This window comes from Salvelinus namaycush, chromosome 7 (assembly GCF_016432855.1).
Source record: "Salvelinus namaycush isolate Seneca chromosome 7, SaNama_1.0, whole genome shotgun sequence".
In the NCBI taxonomy this organism is placed as follows: Eukaryota; Metazoa; Chordata; class Actinopteri; order Salmoniformes; family Salmonidae; genus Salvelinus; species Salvelinus namaycush.
In genome coordinates this window covers 57,854,771-57,869,596 of record NC_052313.1, presented here as the reverse complement: position 1 = coordinate 57,869,596, position 14,826 = coordinate 57,854,771, and the positions used below count along the sequence as shown (strand labels likewise).

The 14,826-nt window shown below is 46.0% G+C and overlaps 2 protein-coding genes across 2 annotated transcripts in view; both read right to left on the bottom strand.

Annotated features, from left to right (window-relative positions):
• Positions 1 to 6,189, bottom strand: part of nbeal1 (neurobeachin-like 1) — a 63,689-nt gene extending 57,500 nt beyond the window's left edge. The window contains exon 1 of the mRNA XM_038998417.1: positions 5,814 to 6,189. Within this exon, the coding sequence (XP_038854345.1) occupies positions 5,814 to 5,864 (51 nt within the window). The 5' untranslated portion in view covers positions 5,865 to 6,189. The remainder of the gene's footprint in view (positions 1 to 5,813) is intronic.
• A 1,935-nt stretch (positions 6,190 to 8,124) lies between these two features.
• LOC120051509 (cyclic nucleotide-binding domain-containing protein 2-like) lies at positions 8,125 to 14,800 on the bottom strand. The gene is made up of 13 exons (XM_038998416.1): positions 14,353 to 14,800; positions 14,171 to 14,208; positions 13,580 to 13,798; positions 13,336 to 13,380; positions 12,751 to 12,914; positions 11,317 to 11,473; positions 10,855 to 11,006; positions 10,200 to 10,338; positions 10,018 to 10,099; positions 9,637 to 9,700; positions 9,390 to 9,507; positions 9,003 to 9,166; positions 8,125 to 8,685 (listed from the first exon to the last, which is right to left on the bottom strand). Exons 1-13 carry the CDS (start codon positions 14,378 to 14,380, stop codon positions 8,463 to 8,465), a joined length of 1,593 nt encoding a protein of 530 aa, XP_038854344.1. The 5' UTR covers positions 14,381 to 14,800; the 3' UTR covers positions 8,125 to 8,462.
• Between the last annotated feature and the right edge of the window lie 26 nt (positions 14,801 to 14,826).

Here is a 14,826-nt window from a genome sequence, read left to right as displayed (position 1 = left end):
CCAGAGCCGAGGGAACAAGCGAGCCAGAGCCGAGCGAGCCAGAGCCGAGTGAGCCCGAGACGGGCGAACGAGCCAGAGACGGGCGAACGAGCCAGAGCCGAGAGCCGAGCGAGCGAGCTAGCCAGAGCCGGGCGAGCGATGCAGCCAGAGCCGGGCGAGCGATCCAGCCAGAGCCGGGCGAGCGATCCAGCCAGAGCCGGGCGAACGAGCTGGCCAGAGCCGGGCGAGCGAGCGAGCCAGAGCCGAGCGAGCTAGCCAGAACCGGGAGAGCGAGCCTGAGCCGGGCGAACGAGCTAGCCAGAGCCGGGCGACCGAGCGAGCCGAGCCAGAGCCGGGGTAACGAGCTAGCCAGAGCCGGGCAAACGAGCAAGAGCCGAGAGCCGCGCGAGCAAATGAGACAGAGCCGAAAGAGACAGAGCCAAAAGAGACAGAGCCAAAAGAGACAGAGCCAAAAGAGACAGAGCCAAAAGAGACAGAGCCAAAAGAGACAGAGCCAAAAGAGACAGAGCCAAAAGAGACAGAGCCAAAAGAGACAGAGCCAAAAGAGACAGACTTGGGATACCAGTAGGCTACCAGTCAGCAGAAACCACTGCTATAGGCAGTCAGCAGAAACCACTGCTATAGGCAGTCAGCAGAAACCACTGCTATAGGCAGTCAGCAGAAACCACTGCTATAGGCAGTCAGCAGAAACCACTGCTATAGGCAGTCAGCAGAAACCACTGCTATGGGCAGTCAGCAGAAACCACTGCTATGGGCAGTCAGCAGAAACCACTGCTATGGGCAGTCAGCAGAAACCACTGCTATGGGCAGTCAGCAGAAACCACTGCTATGGGCAGTCAGCAGAAACCACTGCTATGGGCAGTCAGCAGAAACCACTGCTATGGGCAGTCAGCAGAAACCACTGCTATGGGCAGTCAGCAGAAACCACTGCTATGGGCAGTCAGCAGAAACCACTGCCATGGGCAGTCAGCAGAAACCACTGCTATGGGCAGTCAGCAGAAACCACTGCTATGGGCAGTCAGCAGAAACCACTGCTATGGGCAGTCAGCAGAAACCACTGCTATGGGCAGTCAGCAGAAACCACTGCTATAGGCAGTCAGCAGAAACCACTGCTATAGGCAGTCAGCAGAAACCACTGCTATAGGCAGTCAGCAGAAACCACTGCTATAGGCAGTCAGCAGAAACCACTGCTATGGGCAGTCAGCAGAAACTACTGCTATGGGCAGTCAGCAGAAACCACTGCTATGGGCAGTCAGCAGAAACCACTGCTATGGGCAGTCAGCAGAAACCACTGCTATGGGCAGTCAGCAGAAACCACTGCTATGGGCAGTCAGCAGAAACCACTGCTATTTGCAGTCAGCAGAAACCACTGCTATTTGCAGTCACCAGAAACCACTGCTATTTGCAGTCACCAGAAACCACTGCTATAGGCAGTCAGCAGAAACCACTGCTATAGGCAGTCAGCAGAAACCACTGCTATAGGCAGTCAGCAGAAACCACTGCTATAGGCAGTCAGCAGAAACCACTGCTATAGGCAGTCAGCAGAAACCACTGCTATGGGCAGTCAGCAGAAACCACTGCTATGGGCAGTCAGCAGAAACCACTGCTATAGGCAGTCAGCAGAAACCACTGCTATGGGCAGTCAGCAGAAACCACTGCTATAGGCAGTCAGCAGAAACCACTGCTATAGGCAGTCAGCAGAAACCACTGCTATAGGCAGTCACCAGAAACCACTGCTATTTGCAGTCACCAGAAACCACTGCTATAGGCAGTCAGCAGAAACCACTGCTATAGGCAGTCACCAGAAACCACTGCTATAGGCAGTCACCAGAAACCACTGCTATAGGCAGTCACCAGAAACCACTGCTATAGGCAGTCACCAGAAACCACTGCTATAGGCAGTCAGCAGAAACCACTGCTATGGGCAGTCAGCAGAAACCACTGCTATGGGCAGTCAGCAGAAACCACTGCTATGGGCAGTCAGCAGAAACCACTGCTATAGGCAGTCACCAGAAACCACTGCTATTTGCAGTCACCAGAAACCACTGCTATTTGCAGTCACCAGAAACCACTGCTATAGGCAGTCAGCAGAAACCACTGCTATTTGCAGTCACCAGAAACCACTGCTATAGGCAGTCACCAGAAACCACTGCTATAGGCAGTCAGCAGAAACCACTGCTATAGGCAGTCAGCAGAAACCACTGCTATAGGCAGTCAGCAGAAACCACTGCTATAGGCAGTCAGCAGAAACCACTGCTATAGGCAGTCAGCAGAAACCACTGCTATAGGCAGTCAGCAGAAACCACTGCTATGGGCAGTCAGCAGAAACCACTGCTATAGGCAGTCAGCAGAAACCACTGCTATAGGCAGTCAGCAGAAACCACTGCTATAGGCAGTCAGCAGAAACCACTGCTATAGGCAGTCACCAGAAACTACTGCTATTTGCAGTCACCAGAAACCACTGCTATAGGCAGTCAGCAGAAACCACTGCTATAGGCAGTCAGCAGAAACCACTGCTGTAGGCAGTCACCAGAAACTACTGCTATTTGCAGTCACCAGAAACCACTGCTATAGGCAGTCAGCAGAAACCACTGCTATAGGCAGTCAGCAGAAACCACTGCTATAGGCAGTCAGCAGAAACCACTGCTGTAGGCAGTCACCAGAAACTACTGCTATTTGCAGTCACCAGAAACCACTGCTATAGGCAGTCACCAGAAACCACTGCTATAGGCAGTCACCAGAAACCACTGCTATAGGCAGTCACCAGAAACCACTGCTATAGGCAGTCACCAGAAACCACTGCTATGGGCAGTCAGCAGAAACCACTGCTATGGGCAGTCAGCAGAAACCACTGCTATAGGCAGTCAGCAGAAACCACTGCTATGGGCAGTCAACAGAAACCACTGCTATAGGCAGTCACCAGAAACTACTAGGCCTGTGTTGTTGCTACTTATGGATTCAAAAAGTGATTGGTGCTACCATGATCCAATGATGTATAGTTACACAGGCCTACAGACCTAGTTAAAATGACAGAATATTTCATGTAGGCCTGTGTCTATGGTCTCATCACCTTAGTGGCTATAAGCACAGGAGGGGCAGATAGACCTAATGATAACGAGCTAACCACATAGACATCATGCTTCCTGGAGTTCAATACTACAGGGGTATTCTTCATGTTGTCGAAAAACAAGAGCCATGTCTTTACCATCATCGAGAACCAGAGGGATGAGTTTTGCATGGTCGTGTTTGGTGCCTCGCTGCCATTGTGGTGTTAACAATGCTGCTAACTCTGGGACGATACTCCAGGCTGATGACAGTGACACCACACAGACTGCTGGGTAAGAGGATCGCAATGTGACTGCCTCAGTGGTCGTCTGCTACCTTTTAGCTCCAACATGAACTGGAGTTAAAAGACTGGTGCTTTCCCAGTTAGCCTACCCACAGATTTACAACAGCCAACACATGTATGCTCCCGGGTGGCGCAGTGGTCTAGGGCACTGCATCGCAGTGCTAGCTGCGCCACCAGAGTCTCTGGGTTTGCGCCCAGGCTGGGCTGGGTTTGCGCCCAGGCTCTGTCGCAGCCGGCCGCAACCGGGAGGTCCGTGGGGCGACGCACAATTGGCATAGCGTCGTCCGGGTTAGGGAGGGTTTGGCCGGTAGGGATATCCTTGTCTCAGTATGTAAAATGACTAAAATGTAAAAAAATGTAAATGTATGGAGTGGGCTAGGCTAGTTAACTTTGGAGGAAAGAAACTCACTGTGGGATGTGTTCATTATGCACCAAACAGAAATTGACTGAAACAGGGAGGCAGGGACATCATGGATTCATCCAATAAGAAACTTTCATTTTAAAACATTTTCAGTTACGTACCCTAACGAACACGGCCCAGGGGTTTAGGCTTATTGCATTTCTGACAGGCCAGTAGTCAAGCATCACACATTCACCAAATTGAGTTGGAGGTGAATTAATTAGTGTTAAAGCCTTTTACTATGACCTACAGCTACAGGATAAACTAGTTCCTGACCGCAGCGCCACTACTCCCTTTAATTAGGCTGCTCAACCGGCAACAGTAGTTGCTAGGTGTGACTCCACCCCAGGGACCAGGGTGACTTACTGTGATGTCTCTGTCAACCTCTGGCCCCGTAGTGTAGACAGCCCTGCTTGGGTTAATCATTATAGAGGTGAGTAACAGTTCAGTCACACTGATCTAATGGAAGTTAGAGAGACCACAGTGGTACTGGATATTTTAGCTAGGTGGCCTTGCCCGAGCCAGAACGGCCCATAGGGCAGGGGACTATCACCTGTTTCTGTAGCGTGAGGCAGCTTTAGGATTGAGTACGCAGCCTTACAATTTCAGGGCGGGATCCTAACCCTAAAGTCAAGGAGTTGGTCATTTTAGCTTAACTAAGCTCCCATTATTGTTCATATGCCATGCTGTGTTAAAGGTCAGTTATCTTGGTACAATAGGGTGTAATGAGCCTATCCCTCAATGAGGTGTGACATCATTAACCTGCAACACTGAAGTGTATGGCGTCTTGAGGGCAAGTGGAGACAATGGGCAGCCTCACACAACAAACATTCCGGAGCCGATTTAGCTCACGTGACGGACTACAAGTTCCCCTTGCTCCTGATGTATCCTGGGAACCCTGACACACACACACGCTGAAGAGGAGACCCCTGAGCCAGTGTTGACATTGCGGCCGCTCTGGGGGAGGTAAAGGTCCTTACAAATTATTTAAGCAATTTAGGCAAAGCCTCACAGGGTTTGTGGCCACATGCAGAGTGAAATACAGGCCTGAGTGCAAGATCAAGTGTGTTCTCAATGTTTTGTACACGTATTGTTTACAAAGCAGGTGACAAATAAAATCTGGTTTGATACTAAACTAGCCTGGTCCCAGATCTGTTTGTGCTCTTGTCAATTCATGTTGGGCATGACAATAAGTTAAAGGGAGTTGGCATGACAACACAAAGACTGGCACTCAGGCAGGATAATACTAAAAACTTGTGCCATAGCATTTCCTGCCCTGTGTCGTGTGGGAGAACAGGATAGCTCCAAAGGCTAATGCTTATGAGAGGGTTGTCCTTTTGAGTGGGATTAAAGAGGAATTGTGTTGACTGCAGTTGAGACTCACATGAGGAGAGGCTCAGGCACCAAGCTGTGATTGGTCACCCAGTGCAATGAAACAATTGTAGCTACTACAGTCAATCAAGGGGGAAATAGGTCTAGCTAGGTTGCAATACAAAACAAAATCTATGGAATTGTATTATACCGTTGTACATACAACAAGACGTCACTCAACTAAAATCTAAATACCAGGAGACAGACTTTACACTGTGCAGGACAGTCCAGCAGCTGTTACTGAGAATAGTGGAGGAAGAACAGGATGGCTTATAAATTCAAGCCCGATTACAATTCATCATTTTGGCCATGTTCTGTTATAATCGCCACCCGGCACAGCCAGAAGAGGACTGGCCACCCCTCAGAGCCAGGTTCCTCTAGGTTTCTTGCTAGGTTCTGGCCTGTCTAGGGAGTCTTTCCTAGCCACTGTGCTTCTACTATCTGCATTGCTTGCCATTTGGGGTTTTAGGCTGGGTTTCTGTACAGCACTTTGTGACATCAGCGGATGTAAAAAGGGCTTTATAAATACATTTGATTGATTGATCATCACCCATTACGTCATCTCAATATACCACAGCTATTGTAATAGCTTGGTTACCTTACTGACAGTACACCGAGTTAATGCTCAGAGATGGGCACAGATTCTAATGCATGTTTTATGTGTCAAACAGATCAAGAGAAAGGTTTGTTTACCTTGTTGCAATACAGCATCCAGACCTCGTACAATCTTTCATTTGATGCCATTCTCCACGGCGCGTGGTGGGCTTCCAAACAGAGGTCAATTCTCCGGATTCCTCATATTGAGCCCCTAGCTATATCTCCTCATTCGGGCATTGCTCGTATACATATCGATTTGAGATGTTAAGTGAAATGTCACAAAAAAAGACAACTCCGAAAATAGTTCAAATAACTTTCTACTTAGAAAGGAAAAACAAAATATTCAAATGTAATCCCAGTGGCGGTGTTTCTTGATATTGGAACTTCCTAAAGCATTATTCCATCGTGAATTATGGATTCCCAAGGTTTCGCGTTTCCTGCTGTGGTGAGATTTCCACGGTCAAAGTCGCACTACGTCCACTTCTCGACTCATATGCCACTGACTCTGCCCTTCTGTGGAAAGCCAAGCCACAAAACAAAGTTAGTATGTCAAATATACAAGTTCTGTGGTGACAGTTTATAAATAGTTAACAGCACTTGTTTATAAACACAACACCAGTAGGCTATACCTTTGATAACGTTAGCTGACTGGTTATGATCGCTAATTTAGCTTGCTGTAAACAAACCCTATGAATCAGCCATCAGCCCAGGCTCGTTCTGTTCAATTAGATATCTGCCCTTTTGCAAGAGAAGGATACAGCTGACGAAATAAAACACAAAGCTAACTTACGTTAGCAAGCTAACTTGGGGTTGCAATACGCAGAAAAACGCTCGAGTTAGCAAAGTTACTTAGATAACAAGCTGTCATTGTGAAACAAGGTGGCTAATATTAATTAACCAGCATTATCGTTCTTACCTGTGATGTGTCAAAACGGCGAAGCCTTTTTTCCCTGTCTACTTCTCATTTCACACAAACGACGAAACGAGTTTGTGAATTTGCTTGACCTTGCCATAGAATTTAAACAATTAAAAATGTCACCACATAAACAATACAAACGCACGCATTACTAACGAAAACGACAAAATGTTACAACCAGCCCATTCCTGTACACTGGGAGAGCTACAAACAACACGGCGGTTAGTGTTGTGGCACTGCCACTCGTGAAGCTGTCTACAATGTGCGAAACGCGGGCAACTACTTCCTGATGTCAACTTTTTCCATTTTCAAAGTAAACGTTCTCATTTATTAAGCCCAAGGGAATCTAAAAAAAAAACATTTTTAAAACAAAACAAACATAGGTAGAAGTGTATAGTGATAAATATTAATGTTGCCAAAATTGACTAAATAACTTAAACGATTAACAATTAATTTCAAAATTTTTAAAAAATAAATAGAACTGAACTGAATCCAAACTGGATTTGGCCTAAGTTAGCCTACTATTTTAAAGTTTAGACAAAATACAGCCTACTAACATATGGGGATACTTACAGAAGACTGGCAAAGCCAATAATAATAAAAACATATTGATTGGGCTAAACCAGCTCCATAATGAGCAGGGGTGCACATAACTCAGATCGTGAATTTAGTTTGGATTTTTTTTTTTATATATACATGGGAAAAGCTAAACAATAATTGATTTTCAATTTTAAAAAACGGTGCTTTTATTTTGACATGTAAATCCGGAAGTCAAAATATTTTTGTATTTAGCTCTCGTCAATTGCCTTGCTAGGATAGGCTGAGTAAGGGGAGCTTTGAATATAATTACATTTATTTGCCGGCCACAATATATATTTCAGAGGCAGAAGACATTCAGCTATACATGTATGTCTATGGAGGAATTATTTCAGTATTTTTCTTAGGCTGCAGAGTTTGCGACAGTCATCAATCCCTTTACGTTGCCGATGTGGAGCTCGTGGGTCGTTAGGGGTGGGTCTTGGTTGCGAAGGAACCGAGCTTAAGTTTGGCTGTGATTGGTTACTTTCAGCTGATCACCATGTTGTTATGCAGTTACCGCCTACTAGGGTAAAATTATAGGAGTTCCTCAGTCGTACATCATATGTTATAGGAATCTGTCAGGGGATGACATTGTCGACGACGTCGCACGGAACCATTGGTTGATATATGCAACATCTGAGCAGGGGAACGTGACCATGATGTGGCAAGCTGATACTTAAAAAATATCCAGGCTTTGTAAGATCTAGCATGCATCATCAACAACTGGGCAGAGGGACATAGCCATAAGTATGTCTAAACCCTCTGTCTATTTCTACAATTTCTCTTCTTAAGATCTGTTTTTCCACCTAACCTTAAGCACACTGCTAACCTTATATCTAAATCTAACCTTACATTAAGATAATAAACACATTTTAGTTTTCTTTATTTTTTTTTACAATATAGCCAATTTCGACTTCGTGACTGTGTTAACTAGTGACAACCGAGTTCCTCCAGCTTTCTACTCCCAGAGAGCAGAGGCAGGGGCAGAAGAGTTTAAAGTATGTTTTCTCATGACCCGCTCATGAGAAATTATACTTCAAAACCTTTCTTCTTGAGAAAAGGTATTATGGTGTGCAGATAATTTGATTTCTGCCTGATGTTAACTAAATGCAGTGAAATAGTTTTTAGTTACAAGGTAGGCATGAGCCATAAGGATGAAAATAATGAAAAATGCAGCAAACGCTCAAACTTGAAACATATTGATAAAACCATGTCTATGTTTTCATTCATCTACACAGTTATTCCTTTATTTAATATTTTTTGGGCTCTACCCTCTGCTTTGTCTGTTTCAGCCTGTTGACCACGTGTCTGGTCTGCTGAAGGGCCTGGCTGGGGCCACAGTGGCCCTGCTGCTTCTGGGTTTTGGGGTTTCTGATTGGGGCGACCCGGTGGGGGAACAGGTCCTGTACCACACTGTGTTTGTAGTCCTTCCAGCGGCTGTGTTCCAGGAACACAGTGCACAGCTCGTCGTCGCTACACAGGAAGATAACACAAAAGCGGTCTTAATAATATATGCCATTCAGCAGACGCTCTTTTCCAAAGCGACTTACAGTAATGCGTACATTGTCCCTAGCTAGATCTGAGAGGATTAGATAGGTATAAGCAATACAGTGAAAGTTCCACCTTGCCCTCTGTGGATTGCTTGCCTTACACCTATCTCGTCCTGAGTCGTCTTAGATCTACACAAACACCTAGAGGGTAGGGGCTAGGGGTTGTTTCTGGTGCCCCGTCTTTTCTATGGAGTGCACCAGTAAGGGAAGCCCATCTGAACTGGTATCCATAAGTCTCACCTTGGGTAGGTTTTCTGCAGGGCCTCCAGCTTCTTCATGGTGGTGTTGTCCACCAGCTTGTCAAAGCGAGTCTTCTCCACCCGCAGGATCTCCACGCTCTGGCTAACCAGAGTGAACCTGCGACAGTCTCTCTGCTTCGACGGCATCAGGTACTGGTTCAGACCCTGAACCACACCACACAGCAGACACACAGAACCATAGAGTTAGAAAACACTAGAGGAAGAGTTTAAGGAAGTGATTACAACTCTATGCTCAGAACACAGAATGCCATGGATGTCATATTATCATGTTATTACATGGTCATCCATGCTGAACACAAGGCACAAGTACCATACAGGTTTCTTCCAATGTTGATGTGGGTAACGTCTGGACCTTAGGGCTACGTACAAATGTGCTGCTCTGATGAAGGGTGTCGATCAGGAAACAGGCCCTGGTGGGCAGGTCTGCAGGAAGTCCTCTGGGAGGACGTGGAGGATTATTGAGGAGGACTTTGTGTTTTATGACACTGAGGAAGAGTAGAACAGACAGACACAACTTATCACCGGGCAGCGAACTAACTGGACACAGCTGAGATACATCGATGTCACTGATGTGTGGTACGTCCAGGTAAATACACTGTGGCCAGTTACATTACCTTCCTGGTTGGATGGTCAGCTCGCCTTTGAATCCATTTGTTGGCAAACATGTACCTCTGCTTACTGAGAGAGAGGAAGAGGGAGAGAGAGAGCAACAGAGAAAGAGACGGAGAGAGAAAGAGAGCGAGATAATGTTTTTTGTTTTTATTGTTCTTCAACATGTCATTGCACAAATGTTATAATCTTACTCAAAACTCAATATAAACAACATACACCTTTTTTAATAAAAATAAAATAGGTGTTACTCTGGTTGCTATAGGATACAGGGAAAACTGAGGTTGCCTAGAACTTAATGCTAAAATGTGAACTGTGTATATTGTATGCATATTTTGTGTGTCTTCACATTACAGTAGGATTGTATTATAAACACGTGCCAGTACCTGAGTCTGCATACTGTTTTAGGAGGCGTTGGTAGGCACTGCAGGAGGTAAGGTCCACCACTCTCAACACGTCACATTGGCCCTGTAATGGAAACATTTAATCTCAAACATCTCTGCCTGCAACTACATTACCCAACATTCCCCACATGTACTGTAGGCCTACAACTTAGCCCCCCAGTTACCTTGCCAATGAAAATAATGTTGCCCATGTCGTTGGTGTCCTTGACGACCACGTGGCCGTAGCGAAATTGCTCGGCCTTGGAATGGTCAGCCATCTGTTCAATGAGAGAGTATGACCAGGAGGACACTAGCTGGAGTGACCTGGGAGAGAAGGGGCACAGAGGTGAATTGGCGGAAAGAGAGGCAATGTGACTCCCGGTGACTGAGAGTTACAAACACCGTTTGTAGTGGGAGTTCAAGGTGCTGCTCAACAAAGACAGGTTTGTAGCGGGAATTCAGGGAGGCCTTCGCTTTTCAGTAGGAAAGTAGGAGTGGTGCTCTGCTCAACAAAGACAGGTTTGTAGCGGGAATTCAGGTAGGCCTTCGCTTTTCAGTAGGAAAGTAGGAGTGGTGCTCTGCTCAACAAAGACAGGTTTGTAGCGGGAATTCAGGGAGGCCTTCGCTTTTCAGTAGGAAAGTAGGAGTGGTGCTCTGCTCAACAAAGACAGGTTTGTAGCGAGAATTCAGGTAGGCCTTCGCTCTTCAGTCGGAAAGTAGGAGCGGTGCTCAACAAAGACAGGTTTGTAGGGGGTATATATTCAGATCCTAAACTCATCTCTGGCTGCAGAATCTCACCGGAAGAAGCTGAAGCGATAGTAAAACATCCTATTATCTCACCGGAAGAACCTGAAGCGATAGTCAAACTCCTTCTTGAGCTCTACGTCCATCTTGTTAGCGAAGAAGTCTTCCTTGTCGACCACCATGAGCTCCGTCTCCTCCATACACACCACAGTGGCATTCCTCCTCAGTGTTTTGATCAAGGCCACATCCTGACAGACAACATTTACTGACCATTAATAATCAGAACAGTCAAAACCACATGATTGCGCCAGTAGCCTAGCTACAGTCAGGTTTGCTATTTCATGTGGTTGAAGCTACTCGTCTGCGTTGCCCATCAGGCTTTGAATGTATGTGAGGTATGACGTTCGCAAGAACCCAGATATATTTTTCCTAAACACTAAACAATATCACTACTATTCTCACCACTGCTACCTCCACGATCAGTACTTCGACTATTGATAATGATTTTGCCTCTTAAAAAAATAGCTTCAACTAAAACATATAATTGTGAGGCCTCACCCCGAAGTTCATGCCCTTCTTGATGAGGATGGGCTCCTTATCCACGAAGGCACTGCTACCGTCGTTGTCCTTGGTGACGGCCAGTAGCCCAGAGAACACAAAGTAGAAGCTGTGTCCCCAATGGCCCTTCTTAATGACCACTCTGCGACGCTCCAACCTGCAGGCATAGCCGCACGGGGTGATTGGTAACTCTTTATTTATTAGGATCCTCATTAGCTGTTGTAAAAGCAGCAGCTACTCTTCCTGGAGTCCACACAAACCATGGAACATAACATAATACAGAACATTAGACAAGAACAAACTTGTAAAGCATTATAATGCCTTGTAAACATATTTGTAGTAACTTATGCAGTCATAGTTAAATATAACAGCTGTGATAGGTCTATATTATGGCTTCTTGTTGTGCGTTAATGCTTGTACTCCTGTGTCCATGGGAACCAGGGCTATCGCTCAACGCAAGCCATTTCGATCTACGGTGTCCACAGATTGATTTATAATCGAAAATGTCGGTCGGAACCAGTACCAGAATCACGCAGGTCCCCTAAGCTGAAGGGGACTTTACATCTAAGTGGTTAATGCTTTATTGTACAGTTAAGTATAACGCTTTATGACTGCATCTATAAAGTCCTATGAATGTTTATAAGGCAATACAACACTTCACAAGAAGCCACTTCAACTAAAGTGTTACCGGATTATTATAGCCTACCAGTAGGTCAATGGCAGCTATACAGGCCATCAAAGCCCAGTACAGACTAGTAAAACAAGGGTTGTGTTTATTTGACACTAAAAGAAACAAATTGACTGAAACAGGGAAGGACTATACTACCTAGACATTTTCCATTGCGTTCCCTAAGACAGGGGTTTCCAAACTTTTTCACTCAGGCCCCCTTTCCATGCAGAAGACACATTTCAGTTGAAGGCATTCAGTTGTACAACTGACTAGGTATCCCCCTTTCCTTTCCAGCATTGGGGAACATCCGGGGGCCTCCCTGTGCACGCCATGTCTATTTCTATGGGCACAAGCACTGTTCATGACACAAATTGTTCACTCCCTTCTTGTTGGTGGAGAGAATTTTGCAGGTTTAAAGCTTATTTCCTGCAATTCTACACATTTTGCCATGTCCAATGTGTATTCATGTGATATTTGAGAGACACGAACATTACTACAAAATCTACGGGCTAAAAAACATTAGCTGACATGAGCTAGTTTCTGACAAGTTATAAATAGCTCTCTAAGGTACGCAATGACTGACATGACAAGAGGAAAACTGATGATGCAATAACCAATATAGAAATGACACCTTGTGTATTCTACTAGTACAACTGTCAAGAGTAAGTTGAAAGCCGGACTGAGTTCCTTAAAAAAAATCTAAATATGTTTGGGAACCACTACCCTAAGGAACCCAAGTGATTGACAGGGGATTGACCTCTAACCTCTGATAGCGAACCACCCTGGCCAGAAGGAGTTGCAAGGTTCCACTGTAGCGACGGAACATGCTCACAGAGCTCAGCATGTTGTGAACCAGCAACACCTCCGACTCAGAACGCTCCTCTGGGCACTTCCGCATAATCTCCACCAGCAGGACAGGGATCCGGTCCTGGAATGTTCCAGACATAACGCTCACACACGTATACAAGCACACATTCACACATAGCATTCACGCTCAGACAGAGACTCACACACATACACACACAGCTTTCACGCACACAGACAGAGACACACATACGCTCACACACATTCACACATAGCATTCACGCTCAGACAGAGACACACACACACACCTACGCTCACACACATACACACACAGCTTTCACGCACACAGACAGAGACACACATACGCTCACACACATTCACACATAGCATTCACGCTCACAGACAGAGACACACATACACACATAGCTTTCACTCACACAAACACAGGCAGACACACACACCAAGGAGAACAACGTTCCTTCCAGTCATAAACACAGTATGGTCATACCCAGCATAGGTCTTCTAAATTCATACGGTATCGTTACCTCTTTCACTTTGAAGTGGTTCAGGTCAAACACCAGATTTGTACCCTGCAGGAACAGAAATCCTTGTTGACTTTCCAGTCTTTCTGGATATCACAACTATAGCTTCTTTCTCAATCTCCCATCAAGACCGCTACATAAACCTGGTAACCCTAGGTGCCCGTTAGTCCAGCAAAACACAGCACCTTATCACTTCCCCTTAACAGTAGCACTCTCCTACACGCACTCACACACACACACGACCCACCGTTCCCCCGGCCGGCTGGTTGATGATGGTCTCACAGAAGTTGAACTCCATGAATTGGCGATAGTTGGAACGGGACATGAAGTAGCGGCAGAAGCGAGTCATCAGGATGACGCTGTGCACCGCCCACTTAAAGCCCAGCTTGCCCCGGCATGGAGCAGCCTGCACCGGGGCCGAAAATAACATCTCCGCTGCCTGCTGGAAATGTAAAACCGCCGATGGCTAGAGAAGGGAGGGAAGAACGGAGAGGTCAATACATGGACTGGCTAGAGGAGGGAGAGAGAGAGGTCAATACATGGACTGTAAGGTCATTGGCATTGTCACTACATCTTCTCCTGAACACCCATGGTCAGAGGACACAGGTTGGACTGAACTATGAACTAGAGTGGCATACATAACAGTACATGCCGTTGATAAGGGGGGAGGGGTTTATGTGGCCAGATCTGAAGGCCTAAACGTGAACTAAGAGAGCCTACGTAGAGCCCTGTTACCATAGAAATACAACTAAGATGGTATAATAATAATGGCTGACAGTTTGTGCCTGCAGACTCTAACAAAAATTCCTATCTAGCTTTCTATATCTATGCACATTACCACATCCTTGAGGTCCGTCTTGGCCTCCTTCGCAGCTGCTGGAAACAGAATGAGATGCTGTTCAAATGAACTAATAGCCCTCACCAGGACAAAATGATAGACATACCGGTGGTGGGTATGTTTCTAAGCCACAGCATTTTTGTAGTGACTAAGATGTAAATTAAGAAACAAGGTGGTTTTACCTTTCTCCACTTTCTCTCCTGTCTCCATTGTCCAATGGTGTCAGGTGTTAGTTGTTTATTTTTGAGATATGGACTCCACCCACTAGAGAGGTTCCTCTGTGACATCACAGGGTGTATTCTATCATAGCGTCTCAGCCAGGACAGTCCTTGTGGAGGTGTCTTCTGAATCCTCCTGGAGAAAGGCCAAGTCCCCCCAGTGGTATACATACCCCAGGTTGACAACCACAGCGCTAGTCCATATTTTAGGCATAGACTATTCAGTGATGTAGTTATGAGTGGGTAGAAGTCAAACCTAACCACTGACACAGGGTCAGATATTTGTTCATCCCCCTAAAGGTTAAGTGGATGTGGGGTAGGATAACCTGACCTTAGATCTGTGGTTGGGGCAACTTCTACCTCAAGCAATGTAGTCCTAAACACATTATTGCCAAAAACCACCAATCCCAATCTCAACCTGACCCAAACCTTCAATAA

What these genes read in the sequence shown, in the direction of transcription:
- LOC120051509 (XM_038998416.1), bottom strand. Translation starts at nt 14,380, where the DNA reads ATGGAGACAGGAGAGAAAGTGGAGAAAG. An exon ending in AGAAGGGCATGAACTTCGGG is followed by an intron (nt 11,007 to 11,316) that starts GTGAGGCCTCAC and finishes GTTGTCTGTCAG; the next exon opens with GATGTGGCCTTGATCAAAAC. An exon ending in ACATTATTTTCATTGGCAAG is followed by an intron (nt 10,100 to 10,199) that starts GTAACTGGGGGG and finishes TTTCCATTACAG; the next exon opens with GGCCAATGTGACGTGTTGAG.